Source organism: Drosophila nasuta, chromosome 3 (assembly GCF_023558535.2).
Source record: "Drosophila nasuta strain 15112-1781.00 chromosome 3, ASM2355853v1, whole genome shotgun sequence".
In the NCBI taxonomy this organism is placed as follows: Eukaryota; Metazoa; Arthropoda; class Insecta; order Diptera; family Drosophilidae; genus Drosophila; species Drosophila nasuta.
The window spans coordinates 39,846,391-39,868,308 of NC_083457.1; the positions used below are offsets into that span (position 1 = coordinate 39,846,391).

At 35.2% G+C, this 21,918-nt stretch overlaps 1 protein-coding gene across 5 annotated transcripts in view; it reads right to left on the reverse strand.

Moving 5' to 3' along the window:
* LOC132792357 (spectrin beta chain, non-erythrocytic 1) overlaps positions 1-21,918 on the reverse strand; it is a 40,428-nt gene that overhangs the window by 17,375 nt on the left and 1,135 nt on the right. For 3 of the 5 annotated variants that reach the window (XM_060801691.1, XM_060801688.1, XM_060801686.1), the window contains exons 1-3: positions 2,376-2,566; positions 337-527; positions 87-254 (exon numbers count right to left, since the gene is read on the reverse strand). In XM_060801691.1, the coding sequence (XP_060657674.1) occupies positions 87-254; positions 337-527; positions 2,376-2,457 (441 nt within the window). In that variant the 5' untranslated portion in view covers positions 2,458-2,566. Of the gene's footprint in view, positions 1-86; positions 255-336; positions 528-2,375; positions 2,569-21,437; positions 21,747-21,918 lie in introns of those variants that run through there. The other 2 variants (XM_060801687.1, XM_060801690.1) reach the window with 2 other exon arrangements.

Genomic DNA, 21,918 nt, shown 5'->3' on the forward strand with positions numbered 1-21,918 from the left:
GCACTTTCTACAAATGCGTGGGCAACTCTTCAGCGCTCTCTCTCACACACTCTCTCTCTATCTCTCTCACTTGTTATAAGACCTACCTTGGTGTGCAAGAATGCCAGACTCTTGTTGACATTTTCGATTTTATGTACACGCATGCGTCCGCTGTTCGGCTTGCCCAGTTTCTCCGATGATATGATCTCCAGCAGCTTGAGCAGCTTTATGCCATCGGCTAGATCTGTGAATAGGTCTTCGACCTCCATTTTGGCCTATCGAGGAAATACACACGTATAAATGAAATATCATTCAATGAAATCAATGCAAGTGTTTCACTCACTCACTCTCTCTTACCTTGATCAGAAACGAATTCATCCATTTTGTAAAGGTCTTCTTTTGGATGTGTAAACGCTCCTCCTGCAGCGTCTTGATGCGCTCATTCTCAAATTTGATAATGCCATCGCGCTGCGTCATGTTGTTCGTTGAGCCGCGGCTGGATGACGACGCCTGCAGCGTTGAATAGCCACCGGGCTCATATTGTGATGCTACAAAAAAATACAAAAAAAAAACATAAAAAATAAATAAAAAATACAGAAAAATTTAAAAAACAAGTCGAGAAAAAATGCTTGGGATTAGCTTGTTAGCACCAAAGCCATAAAAGTGCAAAAAAACGTTTAGTATTTGTTTTGATTTACCACACACACAATAGGTAGAACCGCCCCCAATCAATAGAGGGCGCTGCTACACCTAGAAAAAGATAGCAAACGGTTTTTTTTCTCTCGCTATATTGTTTCTAACAGTTCGACAAACAGCTCAGTGCATTGGCTCGATAACATTTTCTGTCGCATTGTTATTGCCTGCTTCTTTTTTTTGTTTTTGCGCCCACTTATCGCAAGTCAAAGTAATTAATGGGAATTAGCTATATATACATACACGCTATATGGTATTTGTACAGAGACATTACGGTTCATTGGTTGCCCTTGTGTACAGATAGAGGCCCTCAACATAATACGTGTAAATACCATTTTTATTTCCTTTTCAATGGATAGTTATCAGGGAAATGATAAAATTTTTCAAATAACTTAAAATTCCCGACTTTACAAATATTTTTATAGAACTTTTATTACCCAATAATGAGGAAGCCTTTAGGGAAATATAACAATAAAAGATAATCAAATTTGAATTTTCGTAAAATATTTTTCTGGAACTTTTACTACCTAATAATGGAGAAATTTTTTAAGAAATATAACAATCGAATTATAATAGTATACAAATTGCATTTTTTCAAATTAGTTAAATTACTGCTTTTAAAAATATTTTTTAATTTTTTTTTGACTTTTTATATCTTGCGTGGTTGAGAGAACTTTCAAAAAAGAATAACAATAGAATAAGATAATAGGATCATAAGAAGAATATTAGCATATAACACCTTACAAATAGCTGTCAAAGTTATTTATAAAGATGTAATTCAAAAATGACATCATTCATCATTTCGATTATAGATTATTCCAATTCCCTGCTTAATCTAGCAATTGCAAACTTTGTTGTCTCCATAAGTAACTACAGCTAGTTTAACGAGCTAAGGCACGTTTCCAAAAAGCACTTTGAGCTTTTGTTTCTCGTCAAACGTAATGTCTATTTTGAAGCGTACGTAGTTTCAATACCTATAGTCAATACCTTAGTCAATGGCTTATTTTTGTGATATGATACGACCTAGCGGCTAGTAATATAGATTAATACAAAAAAAAACTACATTCCAAGCTACCAAAATAAAAAAAAGCATTTGAAGCTATGTCGTAATTCCGGCCGCTATTATCAGCAATAAATTTTTACCAAATGAGTTCTCACCATACTCAGAAAAAATATTGATAAGACGGGTATGCTGAATTTAATTGATAGAAAACTTGTTAGTTGCTAAAAAAGTATACAAAAAACCATCGACTACTTTACTTAATTATTGCAAGTTGCAACTCAAATTTGTCGTAGATAAAAACAATCTTTGATCTAAGCAAACACTTGAGATAGGTCTAAAGTAAATAAGAAAAACCTTTTCACTTTTATAAAAGTAAACATTAGCAGGAGGCTCACTCTTTTACAGGGTATCAGCTGTGCCACACTTTAATTTATGCCAATAATGATTACTTTTTTATATCAACTTTGCGATCGTTCGGATTACGTAACTTTTAGGCAGTTAAAAAAAGGGAAACAGTCGTCAAGTTCTAGTGTCACACAAAATTACTCTTGAAATGTAGATATGTCAGATGATCCATTGACAACATTTTGAAAAAAATTCACAAGCTTATCACAAAGTAGATAAGGGCAGAGGTCGGTTGATTATTGTGTAATTCGATTTTGGGTGGTGTGGTTTTGGGGGAAGTTCAAGTTTAACCTACCCAAAGACTGACGCTCATACGATATATATCGTCTATACTCATTGCGCGAGAAGTTTGAGCGTAAGATGCTGTTGTATTCCATGGTTAAATCTGGCTTACAAACACACACGCTCACACACACCCGATTAACTGATAATTTCGTATGGTTTTAAGGGGAAAACCATTTAGTTCTTAAACTTAATTAATTTCGGATGTGTTAAACGGCGCACACTAAGATCGTTTTTTTTTTATTCCTTTTTTTCTTTTCGGTTAATACGCTGAATCGAAGGCAGTTGCTCGCTCTGCCCGCGCCGTTTGGTCACTGGAGAGTTGCCTATATTTCTTTTTCAGGCGTAGCAAAAGCTTTTTTTTTCGGCGTTTTTCACCCCTTTTGATTTATCAGATAGCGGCACCGCGAGTCGTAAGCAATTGAAATGTTTGTTAGAGCTGCTAACAAAAATACAACAAGAAAAACGAAAGTGGCGAAAAACGAATTCTTCGAAGTTTCGTTGGTCGGTTTTTCTGCGTATGGTGAATTCCTTCATTTTTTATCGTTATCTGCCGCACTAAAGCTTAAAAACGATAAGGCGAATACGAAAATTAAGCATAACACATGAATTGTAACTGTGCTGCTGCTAAAAAACCGCAGAGAAGCAAAGCAAACAAAATACAAACAGCAGCGGGGGGAGGGGGAAACACAGTTTAGTCAGGGACGCGTATATCGACTTATCTTATCGGCGCATACCTTGCACATATGTCGGCCTATAGATTATGCACGCAACAATGTGCAAATAACTGTCCGAGTTATATTTTTAGCCCCCAAAAATCCCAATTGCCATAAATTCAAGAGGATACAACACATTCGAGAATTTATTTGCCAAAAATGGACAAATTCATTGATCATGCCAATGACATCATGCAAATAAGAAATGAAGAAGAAGCCCATTATTATTTAATGATCGTAAATCTTTGAGACGCCCCTTTTTATGGGAGTTTGCTCTGAGGTCATCTAGAAGACATTCGTAGATGTTGGCTTGTGCAAACAAGCCGGGGAAAACAATATGTGTAAAGTGGGCATATAAAGTGAAAAATCAATTAAAAAGAGGTGAAAACCAAACAATGAAATCAGCAACAACAGCGTGACAATAAACTTTACCATATACACCGATAACAGGTGCGGTGCGCCGTAAACTTTGTTATCTCTGACGCTCAATTGTTGCTCTCGAACTTTACTCGCACTTACATACCAAACTCTCCACATTTACTCGTTTAGTTGTATGTAGGCTAAGTGTGTGTAATAAGAGGCGGCACCCACATCCACATAGCATAAACTGAGGCATAACTTTAGGCTTTAGCACGAAAAGTCATTAAAGCAAAGTGCATAGCACATTTCATATATTATCCAAACGACACGATTACCCCCAGGAAGCAGATCAAGAGAAGACTGGAGTTGAAGACGTAAAGATACCCTGTTACTGCAGTTCATTGCGATCTTAAGGTAATAACAACTAGATTTATTTGTTTAGAACACTAATTAAGAACTATAATTTATATTGTTTACTAAAAGTTTGATTCATTAGCAGTTCTTCGAGTTTTCCTTTACTCAGTATTTTAATATAATAAGCTACTTAAGTTAATAAAGCTCATATCACTTATATATAATAAAAGAAGATTTTAGCACTTAAAATTCATTCAACCATAATGTTTTAATTAATGTTATTAATGCGTAAACCAAATCAGATAATATATAATTTAAGCCCTTTTTTCAAAACTTTCTTGATCAATAGTTCTCTAATTTAACTGTAATCAATATTTTAAAATGTTAACCAACATAAGTTATTAACGCTATAAGCACATATTGATAATAAATAGTAGTCTCAGCACTTTATATTCATTATAATCCTAATGTTTTAATAAAATTGTTTAATTGAATCGTTGTCAATGAGTATCTGAGTCTATAAATTATATCGTTTTTAAAAGACTCCTAATAAATAATTTCCCAAACAAATTTTCCTTTAAGCTGCAACTTTAAATGCTACCAAGCTTTAATTTAACAATTTGAATACATAAAAGATTTTTTGTTTTATAGTTTTCGTTTTATATTTATTTAATTCGCAGGGTAATCAACAAATTTATTTTTTCTATACTATATAATGCAAAATTATTATCTTCCATATGTTTCAAATACTATTAAGCCATGCACATTATTAAATTTTAAATGTTCCTCAGCATAACTCTTACTTTTACAGCAATCGAACAACTCCCTTCAAGCACTCTACACTTTATAGGGTATATGGCAAACACCTCGCAGCTGCATCGTAACATGCTCCGACTATTTTTAGTGTCAAACGGTAATAGCAGCACAACGAAGAAGAAGTCGGGGCAATAAAACAGGAAAGTACAAACACACCGTCTCAACAACAGCAACAACAACAACAACAACAACAACAACTGTGCTCAAGAGAGTGTGAGAGAGCACTGAGCGAGAGCATCCTGTTTACAGGCAACTAAAATAAACACGAGACAGACACTCTGCGCATGCGCACAAGGATTGAGCAGAGATTTGAAGGACTGAGAGCAGCTGGTTTTAGTTGTTGGCGAGAGGGGAAGAGAAGTGGAACATGCGGCGCACATGTGTCGACATATAGCCAGGAGGTGCTATTTAAATTTCTGTGTGTCTGTCTCGATATATTTATACATCGCCTCCCCCCAAAAACAGACTGAAGATTGTTCAAGAGTAGAAGACGAACTTCTTTGTGTGTTTATACCAAAACACACTCCCCGAAGAGATCGAGAAGAGTTTTTGGACTACCCGCTGATTAGGCGTGCAATAACCTCGAGAGATTTGCATAAATCAATAAACATAAGCCAATTTTCTTCTTTCTTTCTTTTTTTTCATATATGATTCTGTATGGTTTTTATATGTCTGCTGAGCAGAAAAAAATGCAAAATCATTTCGAGTTGTGTCTAATCATTATCATTTCGGGCATTGGAATTTAATTATTGGGGCGATCGTCAAGAGATAACACTGAAAAAATATTATGATAATTTTTAATTTCTCTCTTTCTCTCCTCCCAATCTTTGACTCTCATCGCGACAGAACTTTGTAGAACTATCAAATAATGAGACCTGTAGCAAGGTTGTTTTTTGTGTTTTGCCTAAATTTGGGAATTGTTCATGTTGTTGTTTTGTGTTGTCTCTATACTAAATTCATGCATAAAATTACCTCATCACTTGCCGAAAATTAAAATTCAGTTTTGACTTCAATGACAACAACAATAACTACAACAACAAAATGCGTCAGAGCCACTCTCAGTCAGTCAGTTAGTCAGTCAGACAATAACACAATGTTATACTCGTAAATTCTTTTGTTTGTGCCTCGCATGCTAAACAATTTCCAAAATAACAACAGAAAAAAAAGAGAAAATCCCTCGTCCAAAATCCCATTGAAATAGAGGGCGAGATCAGAGCAAACACAGCACCCAGCCCAAAAAAAAAGTAAACCTTGTAGTAAACCTTGTATTTATTGGTAACGTTTTATCTTTTTGACAGCACCCTAACGGGAATTCTCTAGTATCTCTATTTATAAGTACAACTCTCGTGTAAATAACTTTGGGTGAAAATTTATAACTTTGGCAAAAGAAAAGCAGTTAATAAACCAAAAAGGGAGTGTCAATTCTCTCTCATATAAAAAGATGCTGTTAATCGAGGTCATAAATTTCTGTGTTCAGCCTTGGGTTAGGTTAGTTTATACTCGTATTGGAGCTCAATGATCCACACCACCTGCAGCTTGTCGACACAGTTTGATATCATGCAATCGCAGCTATTTATTGTGTAAACTTTGGAATGCAATAAACTGTTAGAAGCATGCATATTTATATTGGGTGTTGATCAGTTCAAGATGCAGCATAATATTTTAGTTTTAAATTTGATTTTGGTAACAGTTTCTTTTATAAATAAGTTAAAAACTTGAATTTGAAATTAGTTCTAAAGAGATATTGTCTATGGTATATTTAGAATGCAGTCGATTTACCAAATATAGCCAATGGTATATTTTAGTAATATTTCTGTAAGTGTTTTTCACTGTTTTGCTTTTATTAATATAGGAAGTGGGCTCGCCTGTAGCCTTCTTATTTGTTAGAACTCATTTTTAACTGAAGTTTCCAATAAATTAATATAAGAAACTGTTAAATCAAACTTAAATTCAAGTTTCAAATAAATAAATATATGAAACTGTTACCAAAATAATTTTAAATTTCAGCCCCATAAATTTCACTTGGACTCCATTTGAAATATATCTTTAAATCTGTCTTAAAAGACCAATTTAATAGTAATAAATTCTCTTTACTCAAGCCAAATCCGTATAAATTGAGCCACAGACACTCTCAATTGAATTATTTGCATAGCAAAGCAACATGCACATTTATTTGTTTAAACTAATCTGGTTGGCCATTATAATCACTTTTGTTTTTTTATTATTAATTCCCAGGCTACACACACTCAGGCTGCCTTCAAGCGTCTATCATCTCTGTGTCAGTTGCAGTCAAATTCGTTGTTGAGGCACTTTAAAAATGATTACCAAACATTTTGGCTCATTATTGTCATGACTACAAAATGGCATTTGGTTGGTTGGGTGTTGTTGTCTTCTTGTCTTCATTTTTTTATGGCGGCTTTTGCTTTATTACTATTATTGTTGTTGCTGTTGTTGTGAGCTGCTCCAAAAGTTATTTGCAAAAATTAGTCAATAGACAGCGTGTGTGTGCTTTGCTGCCCGTCGTCTTTCCTTCTTCCTTATTGCCATTACTTATGCTTTCGGGTTTCTTTTCTTATTATGAATTACTATTTTTTCCCCTCTTTTTTTTTGGCTATTGTGTGTGGTTGTGTTTGGCATTTGTTACGCCCCCCTGGGGCGTTACACCCGCGTCGCGTCGCGTTGCCTCGTTGAAGACATGCGCACAAGACACCAAGACAACAAACTCCAACATGACATCATCCATCGGCAGCAGCTGCGTTGCGATTGTATCTAAGTATCTAACAGATACATGGGCCAACGCCAGTGGCTGGAACTCATTCTTTGCGGTCGTGTTCTGCGCATGCGCGCAGCCCCAACCAGCTACCGTATTTATTTATTTATTTTTACTCTGCGCTTGTTTTTTTTCTCTCGTTTATTTGTATTTTTGCCTGCCTGTGACATGCGCTCATTTGGCATGCAAATGGAATTCGAGTGGGCGCCGCATCAACGAGTTTGACAGTGAAATTCTTTTTATTATTATTTTTTGGGCGCGCATTTAAACGGTATTTTTATTTCTTCAATAATCAATTACAGTTTACAGCTTACAAATCGAATTTGAATTCGAATTTGCTGGGAAAAGTGTTTGTTGTATGAAAATGTGTTTGGGTCAAGTGACAAGCTTGAGTGCGTTGTTTTTTTTGTGTTTTTTGTTTGCCAAATGTCCAAGTGATGACATCATTAGATAGAGAGAAAGAGAATCAAAAAAAATTGATCCACGCTTTTGGCTATTTATTTAGCTTGTGCCATTTAACAGCTGGAGGTCTTTGAAAGCATAAAAGAATACATGAATAAAGCACAAACAAAATTCTGCGGGTCCTCGGCATAAACAGAAAATTTCACTCAGCACACATTCTTTTGCCACAATAAAAATCAATTAAAAGTGAAATTTGCTATTCATATTTTTATGTTTGCGATTAATAAACTGATTTCCGAGTTTCTAAGGCGTCACTGACTTTAATCGATCTAATAAAAGCCTCGTCGACTGGATAGCCAGCGGCTCTGAAGAAGAGGCGCCAATATTCATTAATTATGTGCCAAAGAGTTTTGCAGCACGCGTTTTAATGTCTACATTTAATTGATGTGTAATTAAGATTCGTTATGCCGGATATATACCCATTAATCTGCACGCTTCTTGTAAATGATCTCAGAGAAGAAGGTGTAAAAATCACTCGACAGGTTTTCATAACTGATTGATTTCCTCTACAAAGGGGAACTTCCACACAATTAGCACATGGCATATTAAAGTTAAATGATCTCAGTATGTAGAGCATTACAATTCGGTGTGCTTGCAATACAATATACAATATAAAGTTCAGACTACTTTCCCCCTGCATAAAACGAAACAAACAATGGAAAGTTGCACACGCAAGCTTAAAGCTATACATCCATCAATTAATAATGATATTTTGATTTATATATTTCTTTACGTTTCGAACAGATAAGGCGAGTCGCATAACTTTATGATTCCATTTGTAACCAAACAGTCATCGAGCTATTGCTACATCAAATTTGGGTCGTCATTAAATTGTTAATGAGTCGTAAATACTTTAAAGCTCAGATACACACAAATTTACCGAGTTATCATAAGCGGCTATCGCCGCTACAGGTAAAACAATTAAAAGATTTCCACGCTGATTTGAACAAGTTGAAATTATAGTTATTAATTAAAAACTCCGACAACTTTGATAAGGGTAGAGGTTACAAAGCGTTGCTGGTAGACAAGTCAAATATATAATAAATAAATATAATTATAAATATAATTATATGTCAATATACTACTAACTTCAAAATATACAATAAAAGTATACCACATTGTCAACCAAACCATATAAAATTATTCCAAGAATAACTGATAGAAATAAGGACATGATTATAACATATAAGAAAGGCAGATAAAAAATATATGTACTTGATAAGGACGAAGATAGATTTTTCATCCCATTAAATACATTACATAGTCACAAAGTTTCAATACCCCATGAGAAGCGGCTACAAAAAAGTAGCCCTAAGTTCGTAAATATTAATTTCATAGTTCATAGTTGAATGCCTACAAATATCCGAATCGCTCAAATTAGCACACTCGCTTAGGTAGGTAGAAATTCTTTTCTAGATTAGATATTCATTTCCAAGTTCTATTTAAGAAAGGAACTTGGAAGTCAACCCGTTTTCTGGGCCGTGTGACCATTTGAAGTTGCTGTCACACACATCTGTAATTAATAAGCATTGTCTCTCTCTCTAAGCTTGAACAACCCACAAGGCGCACAACACAAATATCATTTCCTTCTTAGCCCGGCATATGACTTAATCAAGCTCAAGTTCGATGCGAAGCGATGCGATCGTAATGAAATGATTTGCATATGCCGCCGCTCTCAACACGTGTGCGACCAAATTGGGAAACTCAACAACAAGCGGCAAATGAGTCACATGCCGTATACTATATACCGAGATATATACTGTGTGTTTGCTAATGACAAACGCTTTTTTTTCCGAAGCAAATCCAAAGCCAAAGGGGTAAATATTTACGCAACTACGATGAGTGATGTTTAACACCCCAAAAAAGAAACGTAAAGAAACGCAATGGATATTTCCGTTTGCGTTTCGCAGGAAGTTGCCAAGCAAAAGAGCAAAGAAATAAAAGTGTTATCGAGAATAGAGTTGACTGCTATCGACTTGGCGGCCCTCGCAACACTTTAGTTTTAATTAAAATGTACCAAAACACACGCACAGAGAACAGAACAGAACAACAAGCAAGGCAATCGACGGCAATCGGAATGAAGATCGTCAGTGAACATTTCAATTCCATTTGACAGCTCATTTTGTAACCCAAGAGACCCAAAAATAAATATGAAATAGGCGCAGAGAGGCACAAAGATAGTCACATAGTCGCAGCTTGTATCTTGAAGATGCCTCGACGATTTCATGTGAGTAATTGTAAACATGTGATAGGGTAAAGCGCGTTTTCAATCGTCCATTGAATTTTTAATTGGCTAAGCCCTGAAAATGTCTCTCATCTCCGCCTCCTCCTCTTCAATATTTATTCAAGTGTCGACTTGATCATAATAATATTATTTTCATATTTTTCGTTTATAGACAAGCATTTTAATTGCCTCGTTTATTTGTAAATACCATTAATGGAAATATATTTCAAGTTCTCTCTCACTCTTCATTTTTGAATGGACCACCAGCCTTGGAGATTTGTTAACAACATGTGATAAGGCTTTAAACCAAAAGTTATGGATTTTAAATGAATTTCAAACGATTTCAATGTGTTTTTGATGAGACACGAACTGTGATATGGGTTTGTTATTACAACCAAACCCAAAGAAGACAACAATAATTCACATTTCTACTGCCAATTGCATTTTGAAGTCGAAAGCACGTTGCGCAAACCGCACAATGTTCACAATTTATTCACAAAAACAAAGAGACAACAATAAAATAAAAAAACCGTTTAAAATTACATGATAAAATTCATTTTTGATGACGTTATTGACAAAACAAAAAAACCACAAATATGAGTTGAATTTTTTTTATAGTGTTTTTTCAACCTTTTGCGGTTGTCTTTTTTTTTGGCGCATAAATTACAAAAATGTTTGTATACAGTAGCTTATGTTAAATATATATATTGTAATAAAAGCAAATCTTGAGTAGGTTCTACATCAAACAAAATTATCTTTTGCACATTTATATTTCTGGCTGCTTCTTTTCATTATCTAAAGCTGCTTAGCCAGTTCTTCGTAGACTTCTCTATCGTTTTAATACCCGTTACCCATAGGGTAAAAGGGTATTATAACTTTGTGGTGGCAGGAAATAAGTTTAATAGGCAGTAGTTGCTTTGACTGACAATGTTTAGTTCTTCAAAATATACCAGAATGTAGTACTACATCAATATACCAAATAAAACCTTTACTTCAGTATTTGTGGTATATTTTTAGCGTATTCGTAAAATTGTTTTGGCTGACAATCTGGAATGTTTAGTGCTCTGTGGTATATTTTGAATGTAGTAGTATATTAATATACCAAATTAAGCCTTTGGTGCACTTTTAGTTTTTCTATGGGACATTTTTAGTATTTTTGTGGTCGAGTTTCAGTATATCGTGGTATATATTTAGTATTTTGTGGTATATTTTTAGTATATGGTGATACATTTAGTATTTTCGTGGTATATGTTTAGTATAACTGTAGAATATGGTTTTATTGGAGATGTGTAGCGGGTATGTCACAGTAGAGCACACTCTACTGTAGATTTTGGGTTTTTTTTTTTTTAGCTTGAGACTTTTCACGCCCCTTGCTGCGACTGGATGTCGCCTCAAGTGATTGGAGGCGTCTCCTCCGATGTTACCTCGTTGCCGGGTGGGCCGAAAAAACAAAATCCAAAAATGCAAAACGTGTTTCACGTTTCGGCATATGCAAATTGTGTGACAGAGTCGAGTGGAGAACTGTCTCCGTCTCGATACCGTTGATAAAGAGATGCCGCAGCAGCGTCATAATAAAAATTCGTAAATAAATAAGCCAAACAAAACTGAAAAAAGTAAAAATTAACTTCACGCTACAATGCTAAACAGACGCAACAGTTTTTTTGACAACAAAAATAAAACCGGTAAAGAATCTCTCGAGAAGCAACCAAAATTTGTAGCTTCAACACACATCATTTTATTTTTTTCTTTGTAGTTAACAGCTCCTCGAACGGGGCACGAGTTTTCTGTATTTTTTCGGGGTCTTTCTTTGCTTCTATCTCGCTCTATTACTTTATCTCTCTCGCTCTATCTCTGTGCTGTTCGCTGCCAAGCTGCCAATTACTGGTTGATGTCAGCGTTTAAGCAAATATTTTGTTATTTAACCGTGTAATTATACCCTGCGCGTACCAGGTACCCCTGATTCTCACAAACTGTTTGCTACGCTCCGAAAGAGTTGTCAAGAATTCATCTGGCTTGTTCACAATTTGTTTGTTTGCTGCTTTTAACAAAGCAACTTCAGTAATATTATATTCAAGGTGAAGTGTTCAGACTGTATTTAACCTTTAACATTTGTACAGTTTGACAGATAAATCAATTGAAAGAAAGTCATCTTTCACATTTCAAAATGCCAGCAAATAAATGCTTAAACAAGTATTTCCATTTGCCGTTATATATGCAAAGAAATTCGTATTCATTCTCTAAAAATAAGCTGATCACTTTAGGCAGATTCCAGTTAAACTGGAAGCAAATGCGGAAACGGGAACCTATTAAAATTTGCAACTCTAATATTATTAATGCTAAATATTTCTCGAAAATATTAGCCATGATAATTCAATTAAACGAATGTTTAAAAGTTCAAGTTGTTATTTTGAATTTATATTCACTGTTGTTTTATACTATAAGTAAAGTTTTATACTGAAGTTGTACACCATATTCAGTATATTATAAGTTATACTATAGTACACTATAAGTAAAGTTATATTATACTATAAGTTATACTATAGTAGACTATACTTCATTATAAAACTTTACTTATACTATATGTAAAGTTATACTAAAGTATAGTATACTTCAGTAGAATTCTTTACTTATAGTATAAAACAACAGTTAATGTTAATATATAATCAAAATAACAAAGCTCTTTAAACATACGTTTAATTGTCATTTTAGTTCAGAATATAACACCTCTATTATGACCGCAATTTCTTAACCCCGTGAGTGTGTCACGAATACAAAGTGTTAACAATATTTTACGCCTCGCTTTTAATTTAAAAGTCAACAGTCGTCAATAGCTTGAAGAATGTTCAACAACAATAATAATAATAACATCGAAAAGCAAATACCAAAGTCATATTTATACATTTATGCAAGTTCTAGAGCGAGAACTCTGTTATTATAGTTAGTTTAATATATTCCAGTAGAAATCGAGAGAGATAGAGATAGAGAAAAGAGAGTAGGTGAGTCGGAACTCAAGGTTAGGGGAATCGTAATTTTAAGCTTTGTGTGTGCGCGCACATTGAATGCAAATGCAAAATACATTTGTTTAATGTCGAGTTTTATGTGTGTATTTAATTGTTGATGACTTGAGTAGTTCTAGTCATGACTGCTAGACAACATTCATAGTCATTTCGCATCATCATCATCATAAAGAGAGAGAGAGCGAGAGAGAGAGATGTAAAGAGAGCGTGTGTTGTTCCCAGCTAATTAATCAAGACAAGTCTTAACAGACAAGACAGACAAGACTTACACAGTTAGCTCTCATCCAAGACTAGTCTTTGGTTTGTACAGCTATTCTCGCTATATAGTATATGAGTCAGACGATCGCAACTTGGCTCTGACATCATGGCCTGTATTGCATATACAGTGCTCACTTTTGTGCAGTTGATATTTGCAATAGTTTTATCATCACACCTGTTTGCAATTGATAAGACTGTTAGTCAGTTGGTATTGTCGGCACTATCTATCGATCCACATAGATAGATAGTTAATGTGTCCAGTGCTCGATTAGAACTGGAAATAAATACTCATAAATTGGCCCAAGCCACTTGAGCCTAACTCAGCTCTTCCGCCGATAACGTGCTCACTCCATAAATAGGCTGAAATTGTCATCTTTATATGAGTACATTATGACCATCGCAGGTAAAAAAGTGGAAAAAAGTGGAACGAGAGTAATACAAACAAAATACGCCTAAGAATGTCAAACAGCAAAAGCTGGCAGCAAGGCAAAAAAGGTGGTTGCTTGTAAGTTTTAAGGTAAGTCTCAGGGCTTTGATTTTGAACTCGTCTTTTGGCTCACATTTCACAGCTGAGCTGAGCGCAGAGAGCTAAGAATTTTTTTGGCATTTCTGTTTTGTTGTTACGCTTTTTGATTTCGATCGATGGTCGGACGACGCTTAGGGCATAATTTATTCATACATACAAGAACGAGAATACGAATACAAAAGCGAATACGAATGCGAATACGAATACGAAAGCGAGAACTCAGTTCGAGTACGTGGAAAGCGTATGCAAAAAAGGGGGCCAACAATTTACGAGTAGCGCACAAATGCGCAGACTTCTTGCTCGCTGCGCACTGCAATACACTTTCTTTACGGGGCATATTAACTATGGCAAAGGCTTTAAACAAAACTAACTAACGAATTAGCAATGAAAAAACGAATGATATCTAGTTTGATATCTAAATTGAATTTAGTATTTTAAAATACTAATGAATTTAATCATTTTTAAATAAATGTTATTATTGAGAACACATTTTTTTTTAAAACAAAGAATATTTTACAATTTAGATATTGTTCTCATATCATTTTGAATGTAATAGTATATTGATATACCAAATATAGTCTTTGGTATATTTGAGTATTTGGTATTATTTTTTATTGAGAAAATGGAGCACACTATATATATATACTTCGGTATATTTGAGTATTTTTCGGAATATTCATATGATATTATTCTTTATTCGGTATATTTGAGTATTTTTTCAGTATATTAATGTGGAATTATTTTTTATTTAAAATTATTTTTTGGTCCATTATTCTTAAATTTTAATTATAATTTTTTTTTAACACTTTTATTTTGTTTATGTCAATAAAAAACATTTTAATTTTACTTGTATTCATTTTCTATTATTTTAATTATATTTGAATTTTTATTTAACCTATGCCTTTTCCATTTTTCAACTTATTTTCTACTTGTCATTATTATCTCCCGCTATTATATGTTTTATAGAATATTATTTGTTTTATTTGTGAATAATCATTATTATGTTCCGCTATCCCTAAGAGAGCATCTGCGGCTCGTTTTCAGCTGCCGTTTGCCGTTTGTTGTGGCTGTGGCTGCAACAAAATCAATGCCCCTCCGGCGGAAAGGCATTGGGGGCCATATCATCAACACCTTCCGAGGCAGCTGCACAAATACAAAAGCCAACAGCAATAACAACAACAAGAGTAGCAAAGAAGCAAAAGCAGCGGCATTTTTATGGCTTCATCTTTGTGTGTCTTCATTCTTTTACATTTCTTTCTTTTCATTCTTTTTGTTTTTGCGCTTTAGTCTTTTGGGCTGTTAGCTGCAACAAACAAACACACAAAGAGCAACGGGAAAGGCAAAAAAAAGAAAAAAGAAAAGATGAAGCTGAAGCTGAAGCTGATGAAGAAAAATGAGGCATATACATAGTACTAGGAAAATAATTACAGCAAGAGCGACGACTACAACGAAATTCTACCACCGCCCGGTGTAAAGCGGAAACAAAGTGCGCAAAATGTAATTAATTGCCCGAGGCGAGCTCACAGTTCAAGCAGCTCGGCCCATGCGGCGTATGCTTAATGTGAAGTCGTCGTCCGCAGTCGCGTTCGCGTCGGCGCAGCAAAAAACAACAGCAAAAAAACAGAAGAGAAAAAATTGAAAACTTTGTTGCCTCCAACTCTCACGATGTGGATGAATCTTTAGTGTTTTTTTTTTGTGCTTCGTCTGTTTGTTGACTTTTTGCAACTAAATAAGCTAAATATTTTGATTGGGCCCACGGACGAAGCTGCTGCAAGAACAACAACAACAAACAGCAACATCAAGAGCAACATCAATGACCAGGCATCGCAATTTATTCGCAGACGTTATTAAATTTTCGTTTTATTCGTTCGTTTGTTGTTTTTGGGCAGCTCCAGATTGCCAGCAATTTGCCAAAATTAAAGCCAACGTCAAGGTTGCGATAAGTTTTGCTTTTGTTTCTTTTTTAGATTTTATTTTGTGCCCCCCGCAATTGAGGCCACGCCTACTGAGTCTAGAAGGCTTCAGGCAGCTGATAAGCTCAAGCTAGTTTATTCAAGGAATGCGAGCTTCAACAAATATTTGTCGCATTTCCGCATAGCAATAACTGAGTAAAAAAATATATAAAAGGAAAAAATTCTTTGAAAACTAGAACGATCAAAATCAACAAACTTCTCTACACATTATTTTCTAATCAACTTCTAACTCAACCGTTATTCATCTTCTTTTAATAACATTTTAACAAATATTTGTCACATTTCCGCATAGGAATATAAAATGGAAAAATTCTTTCAAATCTGGAACAACCAAAAATCTAAAATATTTCTCTACACATTATTTTCCAATCAACTTCTAACTCAACCGTTATTCATCTTCTTTTAATAACTTGATTAATTACTTCCTCCGCAAAACAAATCTTGATATTAGAGATGAAAGTTGTCTTTGCACATTTTTTAAGAATTCTGAGTCAGCTTTCTACGTCTATGAATCATTCATTCAGTAATGAGTAAAATGATCTATGAACTAAGCGCTCAACTATCATTGATTGCTTGGAATTCTACATAAATTATTTGACATAATTTACACAAACAAAAAAATGCACAAGAATTTCTACGAAAAAAATCGTCGAAAAAAAACACTTGACTTGATTAGCCAAATTCCATAATATGGCAAAAAGTAGCTACATAATAAATAAGTTTTAACAAAAAAAAATGCGACTCAAAAATGTTTTTATGGTGCGACTCCAAACTTGAAAACAAAGCCACGAAAAATCACAAAAATGCAAAAGCAAAAACACACAAAAATCAAAACCAAAAACGCAAAAGCAAAACAAAAACAAAAAACGAGAGGGAGAGAGACGTCTTTTTTTTTAGTGAGAAATTTCACTCAGTCAGCGGAAGGCGAGGCGAGTTTCAAGGTTGCCACAGCCGATTTTTCTATGATAATGGAACAGGTGAACCGTGAGTTGAAACAGACTTTTTGTTATGTTTTTTTTTTTGGCGTATTTTATTTATTTCCAGTTGAAAAGGGGAATGGCATAAATGACAAAAAATAAAGTAGTAGAAGAGGATGTTGTATGGAGATCGGATTAAGTGAGCAGAAATGGTAAAGTTATAGCTATTAAAAAAAGATCAACGTTCAAAAGCACATTTTGATGAACTTTCGCTCCATTCAGAGACTTTGACAAAAAGCTCATTGTATGGAAACTTGGCTTTCACTTAAAGCATTACGTAAGCTGCCTGCTGATGATTCTAAAAAGTATAAGTATTTCTCGCCCTGTGCCCTTCACATTTCTTGATTGATTAAAATCAATAAGATGCTCAACTCAAGTTGGAGCCTTTTTCTCGAGTTGTCTGGCGACTGCCAAAATCCCACACAGTGCAGCCGAGTGTTGAGTGGCAAGTAAACAACTCAAAAAAACGAAACGAAAAACTGACCGACCCTTCACATAGTGTAAAAATAACAATGAAAAAAAAAAAAATGCAACTGCAATTCGCGCAAATTGTTTATAAAGTCAATGTAACCTTATGTCTTTCTCTATCTCTCTCTCTCTTTCTCTCTGTGTCTGTATCTGTAAAATGCATTTCCTGTGCCCTCTTGTTGTTGTTGTGATATGACTTTAGCATATTTTTTGGCTACGTGCAGAGAGGAAGACAGCAGAGCAACAAAAACGACACAACACAAAAAAAGAAAGCAAACCACAAGATGTGGAAACCAGTTTGACTGAAGCGAGTTGTTATTATTGTTGGCAGTGTGATTGTAGCTGTAGCTGCAACAGTTGCTGTTGCCGTTTCTGTTGCTATTGCTGTTGCTGTTGTAGCCTTGAATGTGCATTTATTATTGTTGCTCTTTGACTAAGTCGCTGTTTTTGGCGCGCGCGAAAAAAGGCAAGGAAAAAAGGCAACCAACAATCAAGGAAATTCGCTTTAAATTGAACGACTTGGTGTTATGCTTTAAACAATTTTACAGCCAAAAGAAAGGTGATTGAAATGCTTAACATTTAAGAGTTAACATTTTATAGATAACATTTAGTAAATGTAAAATAACACTCATCTGCTAACACTTTTATTATTGCCTGTTGTCCATAACATATTAATGTTAGATTTTTACACTTATTAGTGTATGCTATACTTAAACAATTTAACAACCAAAAGAAAGGTGATTGAAACGCATAACTAAGAGTTAACAGTTTAAAGATAACATTAAGTATTTGTAAAATAACATTCATCATTATTGCCGATTGTCCATAACATTTTAATGTTCGGCTTAAAACAATTCAACAGCCAAAATAAAGGCTATTAAAATGCTTAACATTTATGAATATACAGTTTATGGATAACATTTAGTAAATGTAAAATAACATGAATCTTTCCTTTAATGGCTGTCGATAACATAATGTTATATATTTAACAGGTGAATAACTCGTAGTGAAATGTTACAATAAAGCTTATAACATTGCATGTTAGTCTATTGAGATACATAACTAACAAAGATAATAATTTAACAACGTCGTCAATAATTTTATTATAAATAAAAAGAATTTACATACTGTAAGCATTATCTTATGCTTACTTTAGAATAACCGTTAACTGTTAACATTTAGTTAAAGTAAAGTAACATTTAGCTGTTACCTCCTTTATTAATGCCTTTCCACAAAATTTTAATGTTCGACTTTTGCATATTATAATCACTGATGCTAATAACATGCAGTTAATAACATAGCATGGTAATTTATTTACATACACAGCTGCCTGTAAGAATAGATTATAGCACTCCTTGCTTTATCATAATTGCCAACAGTTTACTTCAAGCTACTCAACTGGCGTATTTGTAATGCATAAATAACTTGAAATGCAACTACTTTGTGCAGTTCAGAGTTGAAGTGTGCACTCGTATAATTAAGCTTTTAACTAGCCACAGCACAAGTGGCCTCCATTAAGCATGAACACATTTCGCACACTCGCTTTCAAGTCTAACATTTGCCATCTACAACTTAAAGTACAGGGTATGGCAAAACGAGTTGAATGGCTGAAGGAAAAATGAAAATGCCATAGAGTGAAGTTCAGGCGTTCCCAAAAACGAACAAAAACGAAAAAGACTTGGCCGCATTTGTTGTCTGTTAGACAAGTGAAAAGACACGCGACTCCCTCTCACTCTGACACTCTCTCTTTCCCTGTCTCTCTCGCTTTGCACTTTAACTTACGGCTATTTCTAATTGCTTGACACACTTGGCAACCAGCTCCAACCAATTGGAACTATCTAACACTAACACTAACCCAGTTTAGCAATGTGGGACTGCTAGAATGCAAATGCTATAATTGAATTCACCTGTCGGCGATAAAAAAAAAAACCAAAACTGGAATGCTCTTTCAATGTCAAGCTAGAATCAACGATTTGTGTTTGCCCAAAAATAGCTTTTAAAAAGTGATCGCATCATTCAAAATCAACTTGAAGGGGTTTTTAAAATGCTTATCACGATGTCGCATGACATAAGGCGTAGTATATATACATATATAGTAAAAAATCTCTATACTATATAGAATATTTATGAAATGAGATTACTTTGCTGTTTTGGACTTTACGTTTCGCACTGATAACAATTGCAGCAGTAATGAGTAAACACACAAATATACAGTGCAAAATCATTGAACTGAATTTGTCATAGAAAAGATCTGGGTGGTCCTCCAAGGTCTTGATAACCTCCATAGATCTGTAATGCGATTAAAAGCATTCATCATCTTTCTGACTTGTAACTCTAGCCGTCTCTTTCTTCAAAAGTTTCCTGCATACATTTCAGTCTCGCTTGCCAATTGGACTAATTCAAGAGGTCTTACGCCCTTTGCAGGGTCTTTCAATTAATTAGAACTTGAGGGGCACTCAACTTGCGCAATTATCATTAAAAATGTTTATCATTATCATAAATGGGGCGAACTTTTTGGAATTGGAATGGAGCTTGTACAACATTTTATGTTGTTCAATAAGAAAAGCCGCTCATAAAAAAAATATAAAATTTTATTCCAGCTTTTTGATTGATTGCAAGTGTTAAATAAAATATGCTGTGATTGATGAGGAATGGAACTGAAACTGGAAACGTGGAACTGGAATATAACGCTGCGGATTATGTGTGGCCAACTTTCAATTGTGAATGTTAAAACTCAAAAAAAAAAGGTGAGCTAGACTGTGAAATACCCGCTAGCTATTTTTAGGCAAAACAAAAATAATTTAGAGTATAAGAAATATTCATTCCAATTTAATAGCTTTTGCTTTAAAAAAAAAAATCGAAAATTTATGCAATATCTCACTCTCTTATAAATACCCTTTCACCCTTTGGCTAGCGGGTATTAAAAGCAAACACACACACAAAGTACAGCGCACAAATTGCGCAAAACGCCAAAGAATGCCACGCCAACAACAAAATGCAGCACTCCACCAGCAGCAACAGCAGTGGAAGGAGAGCAGCACTAAGAACGGCAATGGGAGCAACAAAGAGCACACACGTGGCCAGCTGCAGCAGCAGCAGCAGCGACAGCAATCGCGGCAGTCAAAGAATGAAAACAAAAGCAGAGCAAAGAATCAAATGGACCAACTTGGATTGCCAATAGGAATGTTTTGTTACAGTTTGACAGCCGCTGACGCACTGCACTTCTGCATGCATTGATCTCACACTCTCTTTGTGTGCGTATGCGCTTGTATGCGTGGACGTCGTTGGCCTTTGGCTGCCCCCGTTAAGCGTAATTTAATTTAGTGCAATTGTCTCTCGCTCTCTCTATCTGTCTCTCTATTTGGTCATTGCAATTGTCTTGAAAATCACAGCAAGCGGCGCCGTTGTCTGCTCAATGCCTCTTAAACCACTGCTAACGTTAACGGTAATGTGCATAGCTATATGTATGTAAATCTGTGTATGTGTGTGTGTGTGTGTTGGTAAGTGGCAAATGCCACGCGGAATGCGGTTTAAAAATAAACCAAGCCCAAGCCAAAACGACCGCAGAGCAAGAGAGACAAGCAAAGCAAAGCGAGCGAGCGACCAAAACGTGCTTTGGCTAGAGACCCTATTTAGCCTAGTTTACGGCCCCGTCGACAAGCCAGGCTTAATGACCACCACCTGTAAACTGGCTGCACACACACACTTGCTGGCTAGCAGCTCTCACTTATGCTGTCTCGCTCTCGCCTATGCTAAATAGACAAAAAGCAAAAAACAAAAACTTTGACAGTGCTTCTTGCAATTTTATGACGCCCTTCATTCAAACTGTACAGTTTTAGAGTGCGCGTCATACTCCAAACTGGATTCGAATTGGCGATTATGCAACAAGTTTTATCGAGTCTGTGTGGCTTATTGGACGCCATAAACGCGGCTTGGCTTCAGGTGCGTTGACTGCATAAAAATGTTATTATGGCGTTGTTAATTGAATTGGAAATGAATGGAAACGCATTGTTATTTATTTGCTGTTGTTATTATTATTGCTATTTAACGCTTTGCTTTCGACTCTATTGCATAAAAGCGTTTGCATTGTATTTTTATTTCGAATCGAAAATCGAAAAAGTATAAAAAAAAAATACCGTATGTATTTTGTTTACCTTTGACAGCCTCGTAGTATCCTAAATCCAGCGTGAATGATTTATTTTCAAATCCTCTTCAACGAAAGAAATTCTCCTCTTTTCTGATTTGTTTTTGTTTTCGGCTTCCGTTCTCTCGCTCTCGTTCTTTTACAGCAGCAGCCTTGTAGCAAAAGTAGCGCACACACAAAACAAGACGGCGTGATCTCTCCTTCGCGTTCCTTCTCTTTCTATCCTTTTAGCTTCGCAATCCTGCAACGTCGCAGTCGCAGTCGAAGTCGCAGTTGTTCTTGATGTTGTTGTTGGTGTATTAGTGTTGATTGTGTGGCGCTGCGATTTGAATTAAAATTGATTTATTTTGCTTTACAGATTTTTCACTAGACACGACTTAAAAACGCGTTCTCTATTTCGCTCTCTCTGTTCTGCTCTCTCCATTCGCTTCGTTCTCTCGAAAAAACGCGTAAGCCACGAAAAAGAAGATCGATAAACACACGTAACAAAA